A 25,800-nucleotide genomic window follows, 5' to 3' on the forward strand; every position below is an offset into this window, starting at 1 on the left:
CATGGCACTCGTGGCCACAGAACGGAAGATTGCAGGCAGTTGAGAGAAGAGGTAGCCTAGTTATTCAATGAAGGGCACCTTCGAGAGTTTTTAAGTGACCGGCCAAGAACCATTTCAAAAACAGAGAGTTCAATAGACAAAACGAACAAGAAGAGCCACAACACATCATCCACACGATCATAGGAGGGATCGATGCCCCCCCGGGGCCGGTGCTTAAATGCACTAAGATGTCGATCATAAGAGAGAAGCGATCTCGAACTCGGGATTACATACCTAAAGGAACCTTGTCCTTTAGTGACGAAGACGCAAAATGAATCATGCAGCCCCATAACAATGCACTGATAATATCTGTGCTTATGAATAAAACTCAAGTTAAGCGTGTGTTAATTAATCCAGGTAGTTCGTCCAACATCATTCGATCAAGAGTCGTAGAACAACTCGGTCTACAGGACCAGATCGTGCCCGCAACCCTGGCACTAAATGGATTCAATATGGCATGTGAATCTGCTAAGGGCGAGATCATTTTTCCAGTAAACATGGCGGGTACTATCCAAGAAACGAAGTTCCAGGTGATCGAGCATGACATGAGATATAACGCAATGTTCGGGAGGCCGTGGATCCACAACATGACAGCAGTACCCTCGACCCTTCACCAGGTTCTAAAATTCCCAACACCAGAGGGAATCAAAACAGTCTACGGGGAGCAACCAGCTTCAAAAGAAATGTTTGTCGTTGATGAAGTGATTCCGATATCATCATTATCATCGACAAAGGGATCAGATTCGAAGGAGAAACGGGACACCAAATAGTAATCACAAACGTCAGCCTCGACCCAATTAGAGAATCAAAGGACTGACGAAGATGATGATTATGGGATCCCTCGATCCTTCATGGTCCCCGATGATTCTGACGCTACCAAATCAACGGTCAAAGAACTGGAGCAAATCACGCTAATCGAACATCTGCCCATGCGAAAGGTATACCCGGGCACATGATTAAATCCCGAGGTCAGAAAAAAGTTTATTCAATTTCTTATAGCTGACATGAATTGTTTCGATTGGTCCCATCTTGACATGACTGGGATCCCATCGAAAATAACCACTCATAGATTAAGTTTGGATCAGAAATTCCATCCAGTGAAGCAAAGAAGAAGGACCTAGTCCACGGTCAAACATGCCTTCATCAAGGACGAGGTAACCAAACTTCTTAAAATAGGATTCATTCGAGAAGTAAAATACCCCGAATGGCTAGCAAACGTAGTGGTAGTCCCTAAGAAGGGAAACAAACTTAGAATGTGTATAGATTATAAAGACCTGAATAGAGCATGCCCCAATGATTCTTTTACTTTGCCTAATATCGATCGTATGATCGATGCCACGGCCGGCCACGAGACTCTCAATTTTCTCTATGCCTACTTCGAGTATAACCAGATACATATGAACCCGGAGGATCAGGAAAAGACCTCGTTTATCACTAGGTACAGTACTTAGTGTAATAACGTAATGCCATTCGGTCTAAACAATACTGGTGCAACTTATCAACGCCTAGTAAACCGAATGTTTGAAAAACAAATAGGAAAATCAATGGAAGTTTATACTGATGACATGTTAGTTAAGACCTTGCGAGCAGAGGACCATTTAAAGCATTTGCAGGAAACTTTCGATATACTAAGGGAGTACAATATGAAGCTCAACCCCAAAAAATATGCATTCGGAGTTGGCTCGGGCAAGTTTCTTGGTTTCATGGTGTCCAATCGGGGAATCGAGATCAACCCTGATAAAATCAAAGCTATCGAGGATATCATGATAGTGGATAATGTGAAGGCCGTGCAGAGGCTAATGGGACGAATAGTCGCCCTAGGACGATTCATTTCGAGATCCTTAGATAGAAGCCACCGATTTTTCTCACTACTTAAGAAGAAGAGCAACTTTGCATGGACTTCGAAATGCTAGCAGGCTTTGGAGGAACTAAAGCGGTATTTATCGAGCCCGCTGCTGCTTCATACCCCAAAAATGGACGAACAACTTTACCTGTACTTGGTTGTCTCGGAGATAGCGGTAAGTGGAGTCCTGGTTCTAGAAGAACAAGGTACGCAATTCCCTATTTATTGTGTCAGTCGGACCTTAGGCGAGGCCGAAACTAGATATCCACACTTAGAAAAATTAGCGCTTGCTTTAATAAGAACCTCTAGGAAACTAAAACTATATTTCCAGTGTCATCCGATATATGTTGTAACAACTTATCCTCTTCGAAATATTTTGCACAAACCCGAGCTTTCGGGTCGATTGGCCAAATGGGCCATAGAAATCAGTGGGTATGATATTGAGCATCTACCTCAAACCGCCATCAAATCTCAAATCTTGGCGGACTTTGTGGCTGACTTTGCATCGGCCTTCGTACCCGAGATTGAAAAAGAACTACTAATATAATCGGGTACCTCTTCGGGAGTCTGGACCCTCTTTACGGATGGTGCCTCGAACGCGAAGGGGTCTGGACTAGGCATTGTACTAAAATCACCCACAGGTAATGTAGTTAGACAGTCTATCAGAACTACAAAATTGACTAACAATGAGGCCGAGTATGAAGCCATGATTGCAGGTCTCGAACTAGCTAGAAGCTTGGGAGAGGAAGTCATGGAGGCTAAGTGCGATTCCCTCCTCATGGTAAATCAAGTTAATGGGACTTTTGAAGTCTGAGAAGATTGAATGCAGGGGTACTTGGATAAACTACAGGTGACTCTATATCGATTTAAGGAATGAACATTGCTACATGTACCTCGATAACAGAACTGCGAGGCTGACGCTCTCGCAAACTTAGGTTCATCGGTCGAAGATGATGAACTCAACTCGGGGACTGTCATACAACTCATGAGATCGATAATCGAAGAAGGTCATGCCGAGATAAACTCCACAAGTTTAACCTGGGATTGGAGAAATAAATACATAGAGTACTTTAAGAATGGGAAGCTTTCATCGGATCCAAAGGAATCGAGAGTTGTGCGTACAAAGGCAACACGGTTCACCATGTCCGAAGACGGAACACTGTTTAGAAGGACGTTAGATGGACCATTGGCAATATATTTGGGACCGGGAGATACCGATTACATCCTACGGGAAATTCACGAGGGCACTTGTGGAAATCATTCTGGTGCCGATTCGCTGGTCCACAAAGTAATCATAGCTGGGTATTATTGGACCGATATGGGCAAGGATGCAAGGGAGTTCGTTCGAAAATGCGACGAATGCCAAAGGCATGCGCCCATGATTCATCAACCCGGGGAACTACTCTACTCGGTCCTATCTCTATGGCCTTTCATGAAATATGGAATGGACATCGTTGGCCCCCTCCCATCGGCCCTAGGTAAAGCTCAATTTATTTTGTTGATGACTGATTATTTCTCTAAATGGGTTGAATCACAGGCTTTTGAGAAAGTTAGGGAAAAAAGAAGTTATAGACTTCATTTGGCACCACATCAAATGTCGATTCGGGATGCCATCCGAGATTGTATGTGATAATGGAAAATAATTCATCGGCAACAAAGTAACTAAATTTCTCGAGGATCACAGAATCAAAAGGATCCTATTAACACCTTATCATCCCAGCGGGAACAGATAAGCTGAATCAACCAACAAAACCATCATCCAAAATCTGAAAAAGAGATTGACCAACGCCAAAGGAAAGTGGAGAGAAATACTACCCGAGGTCCTATGGGCATACCGCATAACATCAAAATCTAGTACCTGAGCAACACCATTCTTGTTAGTTTATGGCGCTGAAGCTCTTATCCATGTCGAGGTCGGAAAGCCTAGCACCAGGTTTCGATATGCAACAGAGGAGTCAAATAACGAGACCATGAATACGAGCCTAGAATTGTTGGATGAAAGACGAGAAGCCGTTCTCATCCGATTGGCCTCCCAAAAACAGCGAATCGAAAGGTACTACAATCGAAGAACCAATATTCAACATTTTAACATTGGGGACTTGGTGCTAAGAAAAGTCACCATCAATCCTCGAAATCCGAATGAAGGGATACTGGGTCTGAACTGGGAAGGACCGTATCAAGTTCTCAAAATTATCGGAAAAGGATCCTACAAGCTCGGTATGATAAACGGCAAATAACTACCGAGCAATTGGAACGTATCACACCTAAAATGATACTATTGCTAAGGTATGACCCTCCCATGTTCATTTGTATTTCAAAACTAACCTTTGTAGGTGTTCGAGCAGAACCAAGGATGGATTCTTCAACATGAAGCCTTTAGGTCTGAAAGCACGCATTGTCCCAAATTGGTCCCTTAGACCGGTTTTGTCCCAAATGGGTTTTTCCGGTGAGGTTTTTAATGAGGTACCATTGATCGTGCTAACTCAGAATAATTCAACAGTATCCGAGGCCTCTTTACAATCAACCTCGAATACTGGGGGGCATTGCCCTCGAATATCAAAGTAAGGGAAAGATTGTTACTTCATGGCAACAGGGTCTCGATAGGAAAAATTTGTTAGGGCCAAATGGCTAAACGGACCATGCCCGCATAGTTTCCTCGAGCCGTGGCACAAAACATGTATGCATGTATAATGACCTATAAAAAAGAAATTTCTTCTTTACCGATATCTCATACCTCGGAAAGGTTCTTCTACTCCATATTCTCGATCTATTATGCAAACAGGCTTATGGGCCGACCATAATCGGAGTTCGAATGATTACCCCATAAATCGAGGACTGCCATCCGAAAAATCAACAAGATCGAATTATATAAAGCCTAAGGGCTACGTTTCTTCAAGTTCGATCGAATTCTCACTCGACTACAAAAGCCTAAGGGCTACCTTAATTCGAGTTCGGGAAATCATTCTCACTCGACTGTAAAGCCCAAGGGCTACCTTAATTCGAGTTTGAGAAATCATTCTCACTCGACTACAAAGCCTAAAGGCTACCTTAATTCGAGTTCGAGAAATTATTCTCACTCAACTACAAAGCCTAAGGACTACCTTAATTCGAGTTCGAGAAATCATTCTCACTCGACTGTAAAGCCCAAGGGCTACCTTAATTCGAGTTCGAGAAATCATTCTCACTCGACTACACAGGCTTAAGGGTTGACCATAACCGGAGTTCGAATGATTACCCCATAAATCGGGGACTGCCATCCAAAAAATAAACGAGAACGAATTATATAAAGCCTAAGGGCTACCTTAATTTGAGTTCGAAAAATTATTCTCACTCGACTACAAAGCCTAAGGGCTACCTTAATTCGAGTTCGAGAAATCATTCTCACTCAACTACAAAGACTATGGGCTACCTTAATTCGAGTTCGAGAAATCATTCTCACTCGACTACAAAAGCCTAAGGGCTACCTTAATTCGAGTTCGAGAAATCATTCTCACTCGACTGTAAAGCCCAAGGGCTACCTTAATTCGAGTTCGAGAAATCATTCTCACTCGACTATAAAGCCTAATAGCTACCTTAATTCAAGTTCGAGAAATCATTCTCATTCGACTACAAAGCCTAAGGGCTACCTTAATTCGAGTTCGAGAAATCATTCTCACTCAACTATATAGCCTAAGGGCTATACCTTAATTCGAGTTCAAGAAATCATTCTCACTCGACTGTAAAGCCCAAGGGCTACCTTAATTCGAGTTTGAGAAATCATTCTCACTCGACTACACAAGCTTAAGGGTCGACCATAACCGGATTTCGAATGATTACCCCATAAATCGGGGACTGCCATCCGAAAAATAAACGAGATCGAATTATATAAAGCCTAAGGGCTACCTTAATTTGAGTTCGAGAAATCATTCTCACTCGACTACAAAGCCAAAGGGCTACCTTAATTCGAGTTCGAGAAATCATTCTCACTCAACTACAAAGACTATGGGCTACCTTAATTCGAGTTCGAGAAATCATTCTCACTCGACTACAAAGCCTAAGGGCTACCGTAATTCGAGTTTAAGAAATCATTCTCACTCGACTGTAAAGCCCAAGGGCTACCTTAATTCGAGTTCGAGAAATCATTCTCACTCGACTACAAAGCCCAAGGGCTACCTTAATTCGAGTTCGAGAAATCATTCTCACTCGACTGTAAAGCCTAAGGTCTACTTTGCTTCGAGTTCGAGAAAATCATTTCACTTGACATCTATTTATTAAGCCTAAAAGCCACCTCGGTTCGAGTTCAAACATTCACTCGGGGACTACCTATAAGAAAATGTCGAGTGCAGTACTTGCTTTCGGTTCTTACTATCTCAATCTTGGACATTCGAATAACTAATCCATGCTAAGGCACTTTTTGACCTTTGTATAAGTTAAAAAAAAAGGCAAATGATTCAGAAGCCATAGAAGGGAAAAGTCTTATATATACAACAAAATATTTTACAAAGGCAACACGGCCCGAAGGAAGTTATTTACAAAGGCCGAAGCAGCCTCGATAGAAATAACAAAAACTACTAAATGGCTTGGTCTTCATCGGAGGCCGCGTCCTCAGAATCTTCCCCACCTTCAGATTCACTCGAGCTATCAGAGTGTTCCTTAAGAAAGGCCAGCCTTCGAGCCCTGTTTTACTCCGCCTTGGCATTTTCAATTACGGCCTCAACATCGAAGCCCTGAGTACTGACCTTCTCGAGAGCTTCTCTCCGAGCCTGCCATTTAGCATGTTCGACCATGCTCTTGGCCTTGGCCTGGTTAACCTCAACATCGGTCATGAACTGGGCCACTTTAGCATCACCTCTTTTATTAGCCTCAGTCACCTCAGATCTTACCACTTCTAGTTCATTAGCCAAGCTTGCCTTATCGGAAGTGGCAAAATCTAACCGACTCTGAAGCTCTTTAACCCTCTCGATCTGCACCGAGGCATTTTCTTTTGCAGCCTAAAGCTGGGCCTCAGCCGAATCCAATTGCGCTTGAACGACCTCCTTTTTGGAGGCGAGGATATCCATATTTTCTTTGAATTTTTCCCCTTCAGCTATTAGCTCATCCACCTGCAAATTAAGTCGTCCGATCTGTTCAAGCCTCTGCCGAACCTGCAGAATTGTATTGTTAGTGGTTATCTCCAATTCATCTTCACTATCGTGAAGAATTCGGAATACCTGCTCGGCCATCTCCTCGTGCTCATCCCGAGCCGCTGCCAAATCTGCTCGGAGTTTCTCGCTAAGAAGTTTATAAGAATCACTCTTCTCAGAGAGGTCCCGAACCTCGGCCTCATGCTCCTCTCGGATTCGAAGGAAAGCCTCGTGATGCAATACCGAAGCTTACAAACATGGGAAAAATGTTAGAATTATCTACAACAAGTATAAAAGAAATAACATAGATGCCATCGAAGTTACCCGATTCAGAGCAAGCTGGGCCTCGTTGAAAAGGCAGGCGGGTCCTATCGCATTCATCACTGTTTGATCCTCTTCAGTCACTAGGTACCGAAGGTAAAGCAATACCCACGAAAGGAGAGAAAATTCGGGTATTCTCCAGGACAGAGAGCACTACCTTCCGCCTACGATCAAGATCAATACTCGGGGCCGGGAATCGGTCCACCAGTTTTGGAACTGATGAATACCTGGTAGAGCCCGACCATGATGTTTCTTTGGTATCAGTAATCCACCGAACCTGATAACCTCCCTCGAGGCAGCTAACTTGAGCCCATCCAAAAAATCGTGGATATCGGTCGGCTCCTGAATTCCCTCGTAGGATCGACCTTCCAACACGCTGGCCTCACGGATTATAACATCCGAAATCTGAGGGTATACGCCAATATCAACTACCCCGAGCTCATCCCTCGAGATATCTTCTGCTGCCCGAGAAGTCCTACCCTCGGTCTCCCCTTCAACCATCTCAGCTCAAGACGGAATAGTCTCGGTTTTTTCTTGTTCCGAGATTATGGCCAGGGTTCCCTTATTCACTTTCGCCGATTCGTAAGATTATTGTATCACAATATTAGCCCGTACACTGGCTAATTCCTATTCTCCTTCTTCGGACTCGTCCCTTAATCGGCAGATTGATTCGAAAAGCATAACACCGGGGGCCCCCTTTGGCTTGCGAGATTTCTTCGCCGGTTTTTTCTTTTCGAAGATCGGGGAACTCGGTACATCTTTTCTCTTCTTTTCTTTAACCTGCTTCAGGACAGGAACCTCCTCATCACCAGATGGGGGCCTCATGGCAACGTCCTTCCCAAGTCCTACAAAAGGAAAAATGGGGTTAAGTAAGTAAAAAAGAGCAAATGACAAACAAATTAAGAAAGAGACTTACCATGACTACGAGTCTCCCATCGACCATTTAATAATTCCACCCAAGCGCGCTCGGAGTACGGTCTCTGCAGCACCAGACCTTCAACCCATTGCTTAAGATCCAGAATCGGCTCAGGCATCTGAGCCACAACTGTGACAAGAAAGAAAAAATGGATCAAGAAAATGAAAGGCAGTTACAAAATTAAAACGAACGAAGGGAAATAAGTGCTCACGATTCATATTTCATTTCTCAGGAAATGGTATGTCATCGGTAGGGATTAGGACTGGGGTTTTGACTCGAACAAATTGGCCCATCCAACCTCGATCACGAGTCTTGTCTATGCTCGAGAACGGTGCTTTGGTGGCTTAGCGAGCAAGCTTGATAAAGTCGGGGACTATAAAGGCGCATAAGGTGGTCGAGGGTGAAAAGACACCCCTCGATTTTGCTCGAGAAAAATTGGAGAAGAATCACTATTCTCCAAAAAGAAGGATGGATCTGGCCAAGGGTCACGTCGTGATCTCTTGCAAAAGGCAACGATGACATGGTCTAAAAGACCCAATGTGAAAGGATAAGTATAAACACTTAGGAACCCTTCCACGTGGGTAGTAATTGATTCATCATGCGATGGGACTACCACGTGCTTATCGTCCCAGTTGCATTCTTGTTTGACTTTTTCGAGAATTTTCTCGGTGATTGTACACTAGTACCTCGACATCGGCTCACATCGACCCAGTACCGAAGAAGGTTTTTCAACTTTAAAATCACTGACAGTTGAACATCCTACCGGAACGAATTCCTCAGGGCAAGGCTCCGCCGCATCCTCACCATCGGCGGGTCGTGATGAAGAAGCAACCTCTTTTTGCGGAACGATTTTAGATGTGTTGGCCATCTAAATTTCTGTGAACAAAGAAGAAGGGAGATTAAAGTATTAGGTGTTCTGAGAAGAACACGCAAAGAATTTCCAAAACCTGAAAATAGGAAGCTTTGGAAAAGGCGAAGGACTGTGAAGATTGGAATGAAAAAGATTTAAAGGTAAAAGTTTGAAATAATGAAGAAAAAGGCTATTTATTGATTTCACAGCGACAGTTCAAAATTGGCAGTGGCCGACCATCGACTGACGCGCATTTAATGCCTTGGTAACTAGACCGACGGGACGTTTGTCACATACGTCACAATCGGGCTCGTCGCAGACGTCAGTATTCGTCTAGTCGGAGGTTGAAAAATCATATCGTTTCTCGCCACCTTCTTTCCGAGAAACGAGGGGACTATCTGTATACGGTCAAAACCGAGTTTGCCCTTTGTGTGATTAATCAAGATTGGAGCATGATGAACCGAAGTTCGTCATTATAATATCGAGCTCTAGTCAATATCGAGCTCGAGATCCAGGGACCGACCCATACCGAGACCGGTCAAGATCAAGATCGAGCCAAGGGACAAAAGATCCGTTATAGCCGCATTTGGGGAGAGAATCTCGGCGAAAATCAAAGAAAAGTTAATTAATTAATCTATAATGGGATCTACATTATGTATTTTTAAATTATACCCAAAGTGGGACCCCCAACTATATCAAGAGTGGTTATTATTTGTAACTTGTAAGAGGACATTGATTCATACACAAATTCATTCCAATATATACAGAAAACAGAGCTAATACTATTTTTGGGGTGGCTTTTGGTATTTTAGTCAAATTGTTTCTTCTATCAATCGTTCTTCACTCGATTTGGAGGTGATTAAACTTGAAGGTTTAGGCTAATTAGTTCATCTGATTTGCACTCATTTCTTTTATAACTAATTTCAATACACGTTTATTTATCTTTCCCAATTTATACTAATTTATACCACGTATTCTTAGAACTACGTATAAATTTAACTCTCCATTTTTTTGGGTAAACAAGCATCAATGATGACAAGTTTCCTCATGTTTCTTATTTCTAATGAAAGTCAGTGTTCCCTTAGTCTCTGTTTTCCTCTTTTCGTGTCTTTTCTTATCCATTGTACGATAATAATAGAATGAATAATTGGCTATTTGGCTTCCTTTAGCCAAAAAGAAAAATAAAAGAAAAAAAAATGAACAACTACCAAGTTTGGAAAATTCTTTGCATTCTCTAAGCACATTTGACATTCATGTACGCATTCATTTATTTATTACCAGAAAATAAAAGGAGTCCGACGAACAAGATAACAATTATGCTCAATTCTATATGAATTTTGTAGCCACTTGATTAAAATAAGTACTAATAGTTAACAATGATAGATGCATAATCGGAGCTCGTAGTGAAATTCTCTTCTTCTTTTTAATCATATCATTGTTGTTAGGTTAAAAAAAGGGTAACATGGAGGTTTGCCAGACCATACATTTTATTGGATAGAAAATTGAAAAAGATGCAAATTAACAATTGTTACATACCCTAATCATATGAAGCTATCTGATGCTTTCGATGCGCCACAAAAACACATAACTATTTTTGTTAACAACAAAAGAAAGTATGATTTTTTGTAGAAAGAACCATATATTCCTAACAACTGTCTTCTGATTCTATAATTAAAAATGTGAGTGGCCATGGCGGCTGACATTAAAAATTAAGAGAAAAAATGAACCCCAGATCCCTTTCTTGGGCAATCGCCAATCAGAACTAAATCTTGGAGTATTAGTTGGCGGAGAATAATATTCTGTACTACAAATGGAAAAAATATAACTTCAGTTGGTTAATTTATAGTATCACTAAAGAGTGTATACTTTGCAGATCGAGCAGTATCTTTTTTCTTTTTTGTAAGTGGTGACACTAAAAGCCCAGAAGAATAATTTAAATTAAATAATGAAATAAAAAAGAATAATAGGGATATTTAATTATATTTATTATTCTATATTTCTTCTTTACCAGAAGGTCTCGTGGATACCTAAACTACTCTCCTCTATGAAACTTTATAACTTGTATCCTTCTCCCTCTCATCATATTTATTCTTCTCTTGTTCTGGGTTAGTTAAAAATAAATTTTGATGTTTGAAAAGTATAAAAAATTTAATATAATAATCCAACAAAATTTATTATGAGTCTCGCTTTTACTTTCAATACTATTTTACCTATTCTATTCTCCTAGAAAATGGTCAACATATAACCCAAGTTCTCCCAGCAGACAAAAAAAAAACAAATTATGTTTACAACTATTCTTCAAATAACAATGTAAATCCGAACTGAGATTTTTAATTATGTAAAATGGGACTTTAAAATTTCCCTCAACCAAAATTCCTGCTATTGAAAAAATAATGGAGAAGTAAAATATACTCCTCAGATTTGAATTCAGAAACAGGTAGAGTAGATCAATTTCTCCATTTGTCGTTGTTAATGTTTGGAGAAGAAAATGATGCATCAGAAAGCCTTTCTGGAAATTCCGGTGGGCTGTCTGTACAAATGGGTGTGGTTTCGTGGCCATATTATCCAATCAGTTGGGCTTCTTTTTAATTGAGAATTTTTTATGAACAATTAACCCAAATAGCCGTCCATCTAACCACTTAAACTAAAAATAGTCGGCGGAGGTATAATATATACATAATTTATGTATTATATGTGTATAGTTGTGTATAATCTATGTATATGGCTAATAAAAGTAAACAATGAATATGACCGGCTATTTGTGTAAAGATCTTTTTTTTTTGGAAACTACCAGCTATGTCCACTTATAAGTAGCTTATTATAAAAATTAGCCAAGTCATAAAATATTACTAATATTAGCCAAACATTATCAATATTAGCCAATTAGCTATTTGTAGCAAAAACAAATGGTCAAATTTTTATTTTCTTTTGAGTGGGTGTTAGTAGAATAGATTGGGTATATCTTAAGGAGCTTGAATCTCAATTTTGAGATGATTTGGTAGAGTTTTGGGGTGGTTTGAATTGAAAATTTGAAGGACAAGATGAACATGAAAAAATGATATGTGTATCACATATGTATCCTATTTGTATCAAATGTGTATCACATGTATATCCATGTATACATGTGTGTGAGATACACGCGTGATACATGTTTGATACATGTGTCGCAGAAGAATTTTTTAAACTCGATTTTAACTACGAATTTTGATACCAAATCAGTTCAAATCATCTCCAATCTTCCTCAAATTTTGTATATTGACTCATCTATATGTTTTCAATTAATTTTAACCATACCCATTGAAAAATATTTCTTTTTGCTTCTTATTTAAAAAATAAATTAATACTACACCCTTATGGTGCGGGTATTGAGGTTTCACCCCAACCTGTATATTAATAACCAAAAATGAAAAACATGAAGGAGAGGAACATAATATCTTACCTCCCAAAAATCTATGTTAGAATTGTACGAGTTCAATTCTTTATAGCTTGTAAGATCCCAAAAAGGTCCTACTACAGTTGTGAGTTGCATATATATATATATATATATATATATATATATATATATATATATATATATATATATATGAGGGGAGCAAAACTATCCTATAAGGGATATACATCTTAGAGTGCGAACATAGGAACTCTATACGATCGAAATCGAGCTCGCCCACGACATGGTAGGTTAGGTTCGAAATATGGCAATAAAGGATGGAAGATCGACCCCAAGTCCCACCGTGCTAGAACCCAGGGTTGGAACGCCCGCCTTCGAGAATATCGAGGTCGTGATTCCGCAATCGATCCTAGCCCCGAACGAGCTCGAAAAAATATTGTTAGCATAACAGAAGATCGAAATATCCGTGACGGGTCGGATATTTCGGCGAGAATCTCGACACGTATCAATGAGGAACTGGCGATCGGCAAGTCAAGAGATTTTTTTACCTTTTATAGAATTGTACCTAAAGTAGAACTCCTCTACTATATAAAAGGGGGTCTGGTGATTCATTTAACACATTGTAATACGCATTTCAAAGCAATACATTATTATTTTTCTCTTTAACCTCTTGTTCTTCTGTATCGTGATACCGATCAAAGTGCATCTGGCTCGAGGATGGCTGACCTTCCGAGATTGAAATTGTCCAATTCGTGTGGTTTGAATTTACTTTATCATTGTTTATTTCAATTGCAACTTAATTTATCACTTTGTATCAAGTTAATCCATGTATCCTTAAAACCACTTACAAATTCAATTGTTATCCAATTTTGAGGGTAAACAGGAATCTTATGCATATTTGTTCCTTTTTGCTTAAATTTTTGGAATCTTGTATATATATTTTGTTGTATTTCATCACCTTATTTGCTACCTCATCCATGAAATTTCCTCTTCGTCTTGCATCTAATGTTGCTAATCAGGCTTTAAAATATGAAAGGAGATCTTTGCGTGTGATTCTTGGAGAGAAAGGACCTTATTTTTTGGGGTTTTCATTTTTAGCGACATCTATGTAATATTTCCTTCTTTTTTTTGTGAAATCTTTACACAAATAGCCGGTTAAATTAATTATTTACATTTCCTACTTGGTATATATAGATTATACATGATTATGCACATATCATATATAAATTATATACATATTATACATCCACCTGCTATTTTTAATTTAAACAGTTGGTTAGGTGGCTATTTAACTAAATTTTCTCTTCCTTTTTTTTCTTTTGGTAGGATAAGCTTTTAAAAAGCAAGGAAATTCTAGGATAAATTATTTCAACCGCTATATATGAAAAGGTCATCTCGACCACACAAAAATGAAAATCCCAAATCTCAAATCTCCCTATCCAAATTTAATCCCAATATAAGCATGACAAAGCCCTTTCAAGAATATAATGAACTGACTCAAACTAGGAGGAAACTGGCCCAAGAGTATTCTTTCCTAGACCACTGTAAGAAGACTAATGTAAGAGAGTTTCTCCAGAAAAGCCCTAACTGCAGCTAATCGGAATGTGTATTTGTGTTAATGTGTTACTAGTGTTTGTCTTCGATCTTGGGTAAGAGTTGACAGTTTGGACTTTTGTAAACTGAGATAAATTGTTTTTGTGTAGGAAAGCTAAAAGCCAGAAAATTCTTGGCTAAATCATTTCAACATTTTATATGAATAGGTCATTTCGACCAGAACTCAAAAGAATTTATTTAAATTACAGAAAGAAATCGTGCGGATTGATAAAAATAATAAGTAATATAAATCGTCAATGTCTATTTGCTTCTTTTCTGTTTATGTTGCTTAGGACTGCAGTTGTATGAAATTTGAAAGTTGTCATATATAATCAATTACTCTAGCAGAGATTTGGATAATTACTTTGGATGACTTTGACCATACTTTATGAATCAAAAGAAACTGAATTCACACAAAAGATAATCTTAAAACTGTCATAACAAAAATAATGTGAATAAATGAAATGTATTCAGCAACATCCACCTTATGATATCAGTAAAACATTTCAAAGCAACATAGTTCGAGACTTCGAGTATCTCTCAAAATGGGTTTACAACATTCACCTTAGTATTTCAAAGTATGAAATACTTCTCAAATATTAGAAGAAAGAAAAACTGAAAAAGTATGAATTTACAGTCCTCGAATAGATAACTGCAGTTTTCCTTTATTATAGTAATATACTATGCTTTTATGCAATGCTGAAGATAAGTCAAAGTTGGACTTTTTTAGGGGACATTCACAGCATCCAACCAGGCACCATGCCATTGACGTTTTGGGCATTTGTTACTGCTGTTATTTGGCTTGAAGTAGTTATTGGATCGTACCTGCTATAAATAAAAATAAAGAAATTTAGTTTTAGGCTATCACTTTTTAATTTTTTCCGTTACATACGGGAATTAGAGAAGGGGAAGGAAAAGGGACAGTGAGAAATATTTGCACCACACCAATTGTGTGAAAGATTCCCATCAATACTACTAGATTATAAGTGATAAATTTCTTGATTTTAATCACCCTCATCACACTGGGATAAATAGTTTTTGCTAGCACTTACTCCCATAAGTTTCGTACCAGAGGCGGATATAGCTCCGTAGCAACTGGTTTAATTGGGCCCATAACTTTGGGCGCGAAGCATAAATTTATGTACAAAAATTCATTGAAATCGCAATAACTAGCAGATAGAACCCATAACTTTAAGAATATAATGAGTTCAATATTAAGAACGTTAAATGTTGAACCCACGAGTTATCCTAGATACGCCTCTGGGTTGTTTGTTGAGGTGTTTCACACTAGAGCAAGCCTTACTCGTCATTTAACCATCAGTTGCAAATGCAAATAAAAGTAACATAATGACAATTTAGAAGTAGGTCGACTTTACCCAATTTGCAAAATAGAGTTGCAGTCTAGAGGTTGGAAGAAACCCTGAGATTGAGCATGTTGCTGACCATAAGTGATACTTTGCTCACCACCTCCCCATGGTTGCTGCAGGTTGTTTTCAGCATATATTTCTTCCAGCTAAAACATAGGCAAATTTAACACAATTTGGAACATCCATAAGACAAATAATAAGTTTCCACTGATAATTAAGGCACATATTCACATAGGTGAATAAAATTGATGATCGATAAAATCAGGAATGATATATTTCTAACAACACCAAACAAGAATCAATATATAAGAGAGTTACAATCACATGTATTGGCTACCCACCCTACCTTTCTTTCAAGTACCTTATTAGCCTCAAGCCACAATTTCTCCTGTACATTTAATGAGAAGCTTATGTGAATTACTGTTGAATACATGAGATATTATATTGATCTAAGAACATTTCCCAACCAATTAATGTGAATTACCTTAGATTGAAGATCAGTAAGCTGGTCAAGCATCAGTTGTGTCTACAAAGCAGCCAGAAGATACAATAAGAAATAAGATGAGATTTGTAAATGTTAGTATGGCCAGCCATCGAAAAATGAAAAAATATTTTAAAATTCTGGCCGATCAGCCGTCGCAATTTTTTTATAATGGTGAATTTGTATATGTTTATATCACTAAGCTTACCCTGGTGGACCTAATGTGTTTGAGGGAATTATCTAACTGAACTTCAAGATGATCAAGATCATCTATATTCAGAGGCCCCAAGTCTTCTCCAAGAAGGTGTCTGTCAAAGAAAATGTCAAGTATAAGTCACATAATTTAGGTAACATGGTTAAGATTAGCTAGATGCAGGTTTACCTTTGATATCGCTGCAGTGACTCATATTTGGCTTTGAGTTTTAAGTATTCCCTATAGCTGTTTTGCTGCAATGGACGAGATGATATATCAAAAACTTGAAAGAGGTCAATTCAACAGATGAATCGTATTTTGTAATACCAAAAGGTTTTATTGTGCAAGCATCGAGCTCAGAGACGGATCCATGACTTTAATTCTATGGGTTCGGCCTTTATGGTTCTTAGTATTGAACCTATTATATTTTTAAAGTTATGGGTTCAGACCCACTATATGTTGCAATTTTAGTGAAATTTTTACACTAAATTTAACTCCGTGTCGAAAGTACTTAGTTCAGATGAACCCGATACTATAACACTACATACGCCTCTGATCGAGCTCACTATTTATTTATTTCTTACACATAAAGTGTGGGTTTTCAACTCCTCAAAAAGTTAAATCTTTCTTGCTTTTTTGCGAAAAAACTACAAGGAAAAATTCTGATCAAATTAGCAGCATTCATGTTAGAAAGCAATCAAATTACACTAGTTATATACCGTGGCAAAATAGTACATTTTTCATTCCTTTGTTCTAAGGGATGGCGGAATGAAGTCAAGTAGCTTTAGTTACCTCATTGTCTTTGATTGATCGGTTGACTTCCAATGTACCATAGCTGCACTTTTGGTACCTATCAAGGGTTTTGAGCATACTGATATGCATAGGAAAAATAAGAGGAAAAGTTAATTGTTAGTGTACCACAAGAGATGTATGTGTTACGAGTCCAAACCTTAGCGAATGTTTATGTAATAATCATCCTTAATATGTCCCATCTATCATAGGTTATTATTACTGGAAATCTGGAAAAATTGGTAGATATGAAAGATAGTCTCTGTTATTTCTTTTGGCACATACATTCTACCCAAAATTTGCATTTCAATGCCTCACTTAAGGACTGTTTTGTTTTAATTTGTCACAGACATCATACTTTAATTAATCAAGAACAATGATGTCAGCTTTCCCCCTTAGCTTGCAATAATAGATAATAAAAAGTGCTTCTATGAACCCAATTTTTGGGAATTGCAATACAAGCATTTAGTGGATGGAATATATATGTGTCATAAGATTCGACTAGGAACATAATTTCACTCAAATCATTTTCATGATTTTAGATAATTATACTAAAACACTAAAGTTTTTACTCTAATGTTATGTTTGCCGTCACTAATCGATGTATTTGCCTTCATTAAAGGAGCCACTACTTCTCTTCACTTGACTTAGCATTTCAAATGACACCTAAATGGAGATTTGTTCCACTTATGATTATGAGGTGCCAAAATACATGCATGCCAAGAACATGGAAGTCATCAAGGTAGCAATAGACATGCTTTGGGTAGAATTACCGACACTAATTGTGCATATGAAAGGTAACATATATTTGATGAAATAATCGAGATCCGTACAAGTTGGACTAGACACAACTTTTTAAGAAGTAGCAGTGTAGCACTAGACATGCCAATTAAGCATAGAAATGACATCAGACAACCATTCTAAATGGTTGCTACTTAGGAATTAGTCAGTGCCTCCTGAATTTTAATTTTTCAGGACAAAAATGTCCTGAATTGTCCTAAAGTTAAAATTTTTAATTTAAAAGTTCAAGACAAAATAAATACTGCCTAATCTCTAAATAACATTCCTGAGAATAACTATTCTATACACTGGCCCCAAATAAGCTTATAGAGGTTTGGTTAAGGGGTTGCCAAATTTTAAGGTGAGCATATCCCAGGATCCCTTGTTCCAGCTTCTGAAAGTCTAAGTGAGGACAATTGACGCCTCAATTACAAAATGTAAACTACAAGTGGACTTCTTTAATTAGCTCCCGAGCCAAGTTAAATCAGCTACATCGTGGTACTACGCCCCGTTTGACCGTAGATTTTGCCAAGTCTTTTTCAAAATTATTTTGGCAAAATATGTTTGTTTATAGATTTTATCCATGTTTTGGCAAATTTTAAAAACAAAATTTCAAAATCCCAAAACCAGCTCTAGACCCAAAATATCACTGTTGGATTTTTAACAATTTCAAAAATTACCCCAAACTTTTATATTTTTTAAAAAAAGCCACCATCTATTATAACCTAACTAACCACCAGCTAATTACTACTATCATTTTCTTTTGGAATGATGAATCTTATAATATTATTGTAATTTGATGAATTATAGTAGCTAGTAATTGTGTTATTAGCAGTTGATATCAAAATATCACGTTATGATTTTAGGATAGTGTATTATGTAGTTAATTATACAAATAATAATTTTGTACCAAACTTATCTATTTTCAGGACTATGATTTATGATAATGATAATGAATGGCATCGATGAAGGTTCTGCATGTATAAGATTAACAAGTTTGTTTGTTTGGTATTGTTGAGTATTTTTAATAGTTTTTAGAACTTATGCGTATAAGTCACATTTCATGTTTTTTTAAAAATAAAGTGACCTATGTTTTGAAAATTTATGTCCAAACAGATTTTCATCCTCAAATCAAACTTCACCTAAATCAAAATTTTTAAAACAAATTTAGGAATCTATGACTAAACGCTAGTTACATATGCTACAGCCAATTACCCAATAAACATCTTAAATCCTTTTCTCTTTTAATTGAAGAGCAATATACGATGGGCAATTGCATGACCTATATTACAAATGCGTACGATCACACAGAAAAAAGTGATAAAAAGATGGATCTTGTAGACTAATTTGCTAAAAGGTGAAGCCTTTGGTAGAGTTTTGCCATGCATCATTAAAAAGATCAAAGACTTTTTATCATGTAATCCAACAATGCAGGAACGGACAGTGTTTTATCTAGTTACTCCAAGGTATTTTAAAAGGTACACATCGTTGTAATTACATACTAATAAAACACCTCCAGATCTGCCGGTACGGCTACTCAGCCATATTACCCTTTTCTCTTAACTTCAAACAAGAGATTGTTGGTATATATATATATATATATATATATATATATATATATATATGATCCATATTTAATTTATCATTATTTAAATATTACTAGGATTTTCATGTTATTTTAATTTAAACCTAAAAAGGAATGAAAGAAAATTCCTCTTCAAGTAGTACTGATCGCTGATAATCCATCAAAGGAAACAGATCTTGCATAACATATTATCAAATGATCTCCTACTCACTCACTTTTTTTGGGGTCAAATTGGTGGGAACTATATTAGATGTACAACTAAAAACCTAATTTTGCATTGGACAAGATCCAAGAAAAACACAGACTAATATAGAGCTATAAAAATCAAAATAAAGGTGAAACAAGAAGAAAATGATAGCCAAAACAAAAGCAAAGATAGATTTTACAAATAAGAGAAAGAGATGGAAAAAATATGTACTTGTTGGAGCTGCAGAATTCATAAAGCTTGCCACGATTAGAGAAAACAATAAGAGCAACCTCAGCTTCACAAAGCACAGAGAGTTCATAAGCTTTCTTGAGCAATCCATTTCTCCTCTTTGCAAAAGTAACCTGCCTATTTATCTTGTTCTCTATCCTCTTCAGCTCCACTCTTCCTCTACCCATCCCCTTATTATATATATTTTTTTAATTTTGCTTTATTTTCCACTTTCTTCTCTTGGGTAACAATTGATCCTCTTTTCAGTCCTACTGCCTCAACCAAAATTGTGAAAGAAGTGAACAAAAGGAACTGCAAACCCTAGCTAGAGAGAAAAAGAAAAGGATTTTTAAGAGAGAGCCTTTCTTTCTTAAGTCTATATGTTCAATGTAGAGAGAGAAACAAAAGAAAAAGTGAACATGGGTTGTTGTTCTTCACTTTATCTTCTTCTTGTTTTAGGATTCTTTGTTTTAACCTTAGGATTTGCTTATGCACTCCAAATTTAGATACCTCAGAGCCTTAGGGTTGGTCTTGTTTCCCCTTTGAAGTTTCATGAATTTAGCCAATGCATTAAAGGGATGTCTCGCACGCGAGTTTTAAAGCGTGGTGACCACGCCGGATGGATATTCGCAGTTTAAGCGACACGCGTCTAGTTAAGTGTTACTGCTTTGGTTTCTCAATTGTGTGGTCCATCAGAGAAAAAAACAAAGAAGTGTATTAATTAGTTGAACACGCGTCGATTGACTAGTGGTTGTTACATAGAAATCATGCACACCAATTCTCAATTCTGCCCCACAATTTTCGGATAGATAAACTCTTCTTCGCTTTTAAATTAAATTTCGTACTTCTTGATTGTTTAAAAATAAAAAGTTACTAATATAAAAACCCATGAAATATTGATTTTCAGGATGCACTATTGAGTTTGTTGGTGACACTTTAAATCAGAGATAAGCGAATAATTACTATGTGATAAAGGTGAATTGCTATATTATTTGATATATTTAGCTTAACATTTTCATCCAATAACTTAATCTGCACTCATTTGTCAAAAGCGAATTTTGTTGATATCCTTAATATTGATTTGGATGTAATTCAATTTACCTTTTGCGAATAAATCTTAGAATTTTACTAAATGAAAAATGTGACGACATAATTTAGTCAAAGATATATTTTCTTTGCCTATTAGAAAGGGATGAAAGATTACTGATTTTGCAACAGAAAGAGTATTTCTTCCTCCTTTTTGTTTTTTGGATAATGAGAGAAAAAATTATTTTTGCCCTAATTTTCTTATCATATTTGAGTTTTACTTTTCTTTTAAAGGAAAGTCAAAGTATTACCATAATTACTTTTACTTTTCCTAAAAGAAAAATATAGATCTCTTTCATATTCGACAGATTCCTTTCTTGGCTGTGACCTCTATAAATTGAGGATCTCTCCTTCACAGAAAAACACATACAGTAGCATCCACAGTATAGTCGTTTAGAGAATTTTGTTTAGGGGAAAATTTTCTCTCAATAGGATCTTATGTTTTTTTTATATGTAGGCAAATTGGCCAAACAATATTTTTATGCATATTTTAGTAAATTTTCTTTGTATCTGATTTATCGCCGTCCAAGATTTGCAATTATTAGCTTTTGCATGACGCTTTATTTTCAATCACAACAAGAATATGAGAAGTTAAAAGTGGACCAATTGGATTCTTATAATTATGTTTATTTTAGTGGCATAATTATATTATCGTGGCACCTTTTGAACAAAAGACATGACATCTCTGCTTTTTGTAAACTGGAAAAGAAAAAAAAGAGAAACTCGTTTATGCTGAAATTTTCTGTTACGTGGCACTTTTAATTAACATAATTAAACGTAATCACTTTTAGTAAAATAACAACACCTCAGAACACTTGGAAAAAAGGAAGTAAAAATATAATGAGACTAGGGGTGTGTTTGGTATGAAGAAAATTATTTTTTGAAAAATATTTTTTAATTTTCCCATGTTTAATTTGGTTGGCTTAAATGTTTTGAAAAATATTTTTTTCATGAACTCATTTTTCTCCCATTGGTGAAAAATATTTTTCCTGTCAAAAGAAGTTAAAATATTTTTCAAAACTCTTTTTCAACATTCTCCACCCTCCTATTCCCCATTCCCACCAACCCCACCCACCCCATCCATCACACCCCCAACCACCCAATCCCCTACCTCCCCCACACCCCATCCACCCCTACCTCGCCCACCACCTAACTTAAATAGAAATATTATTAAGAGTATTTTCTTTTCATGTTGTAAATATAATACTTTTTTTACTTCAATAAAAGAAGTATATTTTTTTCATGATGTAGAAAAAGTATTTTCTTTTATTTCAACAAAACGAGTATTTTCTTTTCATGATGTAGAAAAAGTATTTTCTTTCATTTCAACAAACTAAGTATTTTCTTTTCCTAAAATAGAAAAAGTACTTTTTCCAACAAAATGAGTACTTTCTTTTCATGATGTAGAAAAAATAATTTTTTTCATTTCAACAAAACGAGTACTTTCTTTTCTTGATGTAGAAAAAAAATACTTTCTTTCATTTCAACAAACTGAGTATTTTGTTTTTATGATGTATAACAAATATTTTTTTTTCATGATGTATAAAAATTATTTTCTTTCAGTCAACAAAATGAGTAATTTCTTTTCATGCTGTAGATATGATAATTTATTTTTCAACAAAAAAAAATATTTTCTTTTTAGTTATCGAACTCAAATTTCAATATTGTTCTTGTATGAAAAAGTAAATTAGCACGTTAGTTCCTTTGGGTTTGTGTGAATTTTGAAAAGAATAATTAAATTCTTGAAGAAAATAGAGTCCTCGAGGGGTGGGGGTGGGGGTGGGGTGGGAGTACATGAAGCATGAGGATTTTGGAGAAGGTGAGTTGAGGAGAGTAGCATAAAAATTATTTTACTAAAAATATTTTATACTGACTAACCAACATTAGAAAATATTTTTTGAATTTTTTTTTCTACTCACCAACTAAACAAGAAAAAAAGTGGTAAATCACTCATTTTTTCATTAAAATATTTTTCAGGAAAATATTTTTCACGAAAAACATTTTCATTCGTACCAAACACACCCTACGATACTGTCGACTTAATTAATAATGACCTTATCTAAAGGATGCTTCATCAATAAATGGGCTTTTGGTCAATGACTTTCGGTGTCTAAACTTCAAGTGCCTCTTTGGGAAATTATGTTAAACATTGTAGATATAGTGTACATTAAGCAAATCGTTGTGGCTGCTTTATGGATGTTTTAGCCTCCAAAAAAAAAGAAGATTAAGGCTATTAACCATATATAACATCTTCTAATATTTTCCAAAATGTGGAAAGACTTGTTAAACTCGTATTAAAAAATTAATCTGAAATGTGAGATTCGATCTGCATATTAATATGAACCACGGATTTTGTTGACAATGATGTATCATGTTAACGAAATATCCAAAAACCAATAAGAGTAAAAAATCATAGGAGTTTCCAGTTTGTTAGGACATTTCTCCCATTGAAGTGTCTTGTCTTGATAATCCTTTCGAGCACTCGCATAAACTAGAAGAACGCTTAGCTTAGTTACTCAAGATGAGCTTTTGGTTTTAAAAAAGTAAAATATGAAACAAATATATATGTTCATAAAGTTGCTAACAATTTTACATACCCACTAAGTTACTAACTAACGTACGTATAAATATAATATGTTATATTCATTCCGGACACATTACATACGAAGCGGCAGATCTATTAAGGAGAAAGAGGTGGCACGCCACTAGCCCAACCTCGGTCGAAACATTGTAAATATATGTATACGAATAGATAAAATAGCCAAATAATATAAGTGGCACCCAGTTACCCAAAATGGGGTTGTGTGCCGCTGGCAAAGGTTCTGGGTTGTGTACCTACTTCCATTGTCTCTTGAACGAGAAGGGGACAAGAGTATTATTCTGGGTGATTTGGAACTCTCCGGGAGTCGTTATGACTTTGAATATTGTAGGCGGATTAGAGTCGATGAAGTTGAGGGGGCTATGCGTAAGATGAGTAGGGGCAAAATGACCGGGCCGGATAAAATTTTAGTGGAGTTTTGAAAGAGTGCGGGCAAGGCAGGCTTGGAGTGGCTCACTAGGTTATTTAATGTCATTTTTAGAACGAAAAAGATGCTCGAAGAGTGAAGGTGGAGCACGATGATTCCTGTATACAAGAACAAGGGTGATATCCAAAATTGCAATAACTATCGGGGTATCAAGCTGCTTAGCCATACTATGAAAGTCTGGGAGAAAGTGGTAGAGCTAAGGGTGAGGAAGAGGGTATCTATTTCCAAGAACCAGTTTGGGTTTATGCCGGGGCATTCGATTACAGAAGCCATCCACCTTGTTAGGAGATTGATGGAGCAGTATAGAGAGAGAAAGAAGGACTTGCATATAGTGTTCATCGACTTAGAAAAGGCGTACGATAAAGTTCCGAGGGAGATTTGTGGAGATGTTTGGAGGCTAGAGGTGTACCTGTTGCCTATGTTAGGCTGATTAAGGACATGTATGATGGAGTAAAGACCCGAGTGAGGACGGTGGGTGGGGACTCAGACCATTTTTCGGTTATAATGGGGTTGCATCAGAGGTCGACACTCAACCCTTTTTTGTTTGCTCTGGTGATGGATGTACTGATGCGCCACATCCAAGGGAAAGTGTCGTGGTGCATGCTATTTGCAGATGATATTATATTGATTGACGAGACGTGAGACGGTATGAACGCGCAATTAGAGGTATGGAGGCAGACCCTGGAATCTAAAGGTTTTAAGTTGAGAAGGACCAAGACAGAATATTTGGAGTGTAAGTTCAGTTGCGAGACTCAAGTGGGGGAATGAGAGGTGGGGTGAGGCTGGACTCGCAGGTCATCCCTAGGAGAGGGAGTTTTAAGTACCTTGGATCTATTATTCAGGGGGATGGGGAGATTAATGAAGATGTCACACATCGTATTGGGGTGGGATAGATGAAACAGAGACTCGCTTCCGGTGTTTTATGTGACAAGAAGGTACCACCAAAACTTAAGTGTGAGTTTTACAGAGTGGTGGTCAGACCAACGTTATTGTATGGGGTTGAGTGTTGGCCAATCAAGATCACTCATGTCCAGAAGATGAAGGCAGCAGAGGTGAGGATGTTGAGATGGATGTGCGGACATACGTACACCAGGTTAGATATGATCAGAAATGAGATTATTCGCGACAAGGTGGGTGTGGCTACTATTGAGGACAAGATGCGGGAAGCGCGGCTTATGTGGTTTGGTCATGTGAGGAGGAGGAGCACAGATGCCTCGGTGAGGAGGTATGAGATGTTGACATTGGAGGGCCTATGGAGAGGTAGAGGTAGGCCAAAGAAAAGGTGGGGAGAGGTGATTAGGCAAAACATGGCGCAGTTTCAGCTGACCGAGGATATGGTCTTTGATAGGAAGGTATGGAGGTCGAGGATTAGGGTAGTAGAGTAAGTAGTCTAGAATGTTCATAACAGTAGTATTGGCACACATTCTCGCTTTGGCAGTAGGTTTTTATAACTAATCGTTGTTTTCTTATATTGTGGATTACCTTATTACCTTGTTATTTTTATTCTGCTTTTATATGACTTTTTGGTACTGTCCCTTCTTGTCTATATTTTTAATGTGGTGCTTATGCTTTTCTGAGCCGGTGGTCTATTGGAAATAACATCTTTATCCTCACAAGGTAGAGGTAAGGTCTGCGTACATACTACCCTCCTTAGACTCCACGATATGGGATAAGACTGGATATGTTGTTGTTATTGGTGCCACCGGCAAAGGTTCAGTTTTGACTACCAAGAGACGGGAGTTCTATCCCAGCCTTTCGCATATTGATATTTTTTCACTACTAGAAATTCGCTAAAAACCGACCAAAGTTGGTCGGTTATGGCCAATTACCGACCAAAACGCGACCATTAGGGTGTGGATGGTGTTTTAATGGTCGGAATGGCTTACCGACCAACTTTAGTCGGTAGCTTAAAATGACTATCTGACAAGTTTAAGTACTTACCAACCAACTTTGGTCGGAAATATATTTTATTAATTTAATTTTACCGACCAAAGTTGGTCGGTTTAACTAAATTATATTTTTT

The 25,800-nt window shown here is 37.3% G+C and overlaps 1 protein-coding gene across 4 annotated transcripts; it reads right to left on the reverse strand.

The window, feature by feature from the left end:
* Positions 1 to 14,507: 14,507 nt before the first annotated feature.
* On the reverse strand, positions 14,508 to 20,136 carry LOC104102577 (agamous-like MADS-box protein MADS2). 4 transcript variants are annotated; one of them, XM_070195713.1, is made up of 8 exons: positions 19,669 to 20,136; positions 16,889 to 16,967; positions 16,286 to 16,350; positions 16,112 to 16,211; positions 15,907 to 15,948; positions 15,784 to 15,810; positions 15,432 to 15,568; positions 14,508 to 14,880 (listed from the first exon to the last, which is right to left on the reverse strand). In XM_070195713.1, the coding sequence occupies exons 1-8, from the start codon at positions 19,851 to 19,853 to the stop codon at positions 14,793 to 14,795; spliced, it is 723 nt and encodes a 240-aa protein (XP_070051814.1). In that variant the 5' UTR covers positions 19,854 to 20,136; the 3' UTR covers positions 14,508 to 14,792. The 4 variants fall into 4 exon arrangements, with proteins under 4 accessions (XP_070051814.1, XP_009608617.1, XP_009608616.1 ...); XM_009610322.4 differs by having other exon boundaries at positions 14,508 to 14,883; XM_009610321.4 differs by having other exon boundaries at positions 15,769 to 15,810.
* Between the last annotated feature and the right edge of the window lie 5,664 nt (positions 20,137 to 25,800).

Source organism: Nicotiana tomentosiformis, chromosome 2, assembly GCF_000390325.3.
Source record: "Nicotiana tomentosiformis chromosome 2, ASM39032v3, whole genome shotgun sequence".
In the NCBI taxonomy this organism is placed as follows: domain Eukaryota; kingdom Viridiplantae; phylum Streptophyta; class Magnoliopsida; order Solanales; family Solanaceae; genus Nicotiana; species Nicotiana tomentosiformis.

What these genes read in the sequence shown, in the direction of transcription:
- LOC104102577 (XM_009610320.4), bottom strand. Translation starts at nt 19,853, where the DNA reads ATGGGTAGAGGAAGAGTGGAGCTGAAGAGGATAGAGAACAAGATAAAT. An exon ending in TTACTGATCTTCAATCTAAG is followed by an intron (nt 15,811 to 15,906) that starts GTAATTCACATT and finishes TTAAATGTACAG; the next exon opens with GAGAAATTGTGGCTTGAGGC. An exon ending in AACTCTATTTTGCAAATTGG is followed by an intron (nt 14,884 to 15,431) that starts GTAAAGTCGACC and finishes TTTTATTTATAG; the next exon opens with CAGGTACGATCCAATAACTA.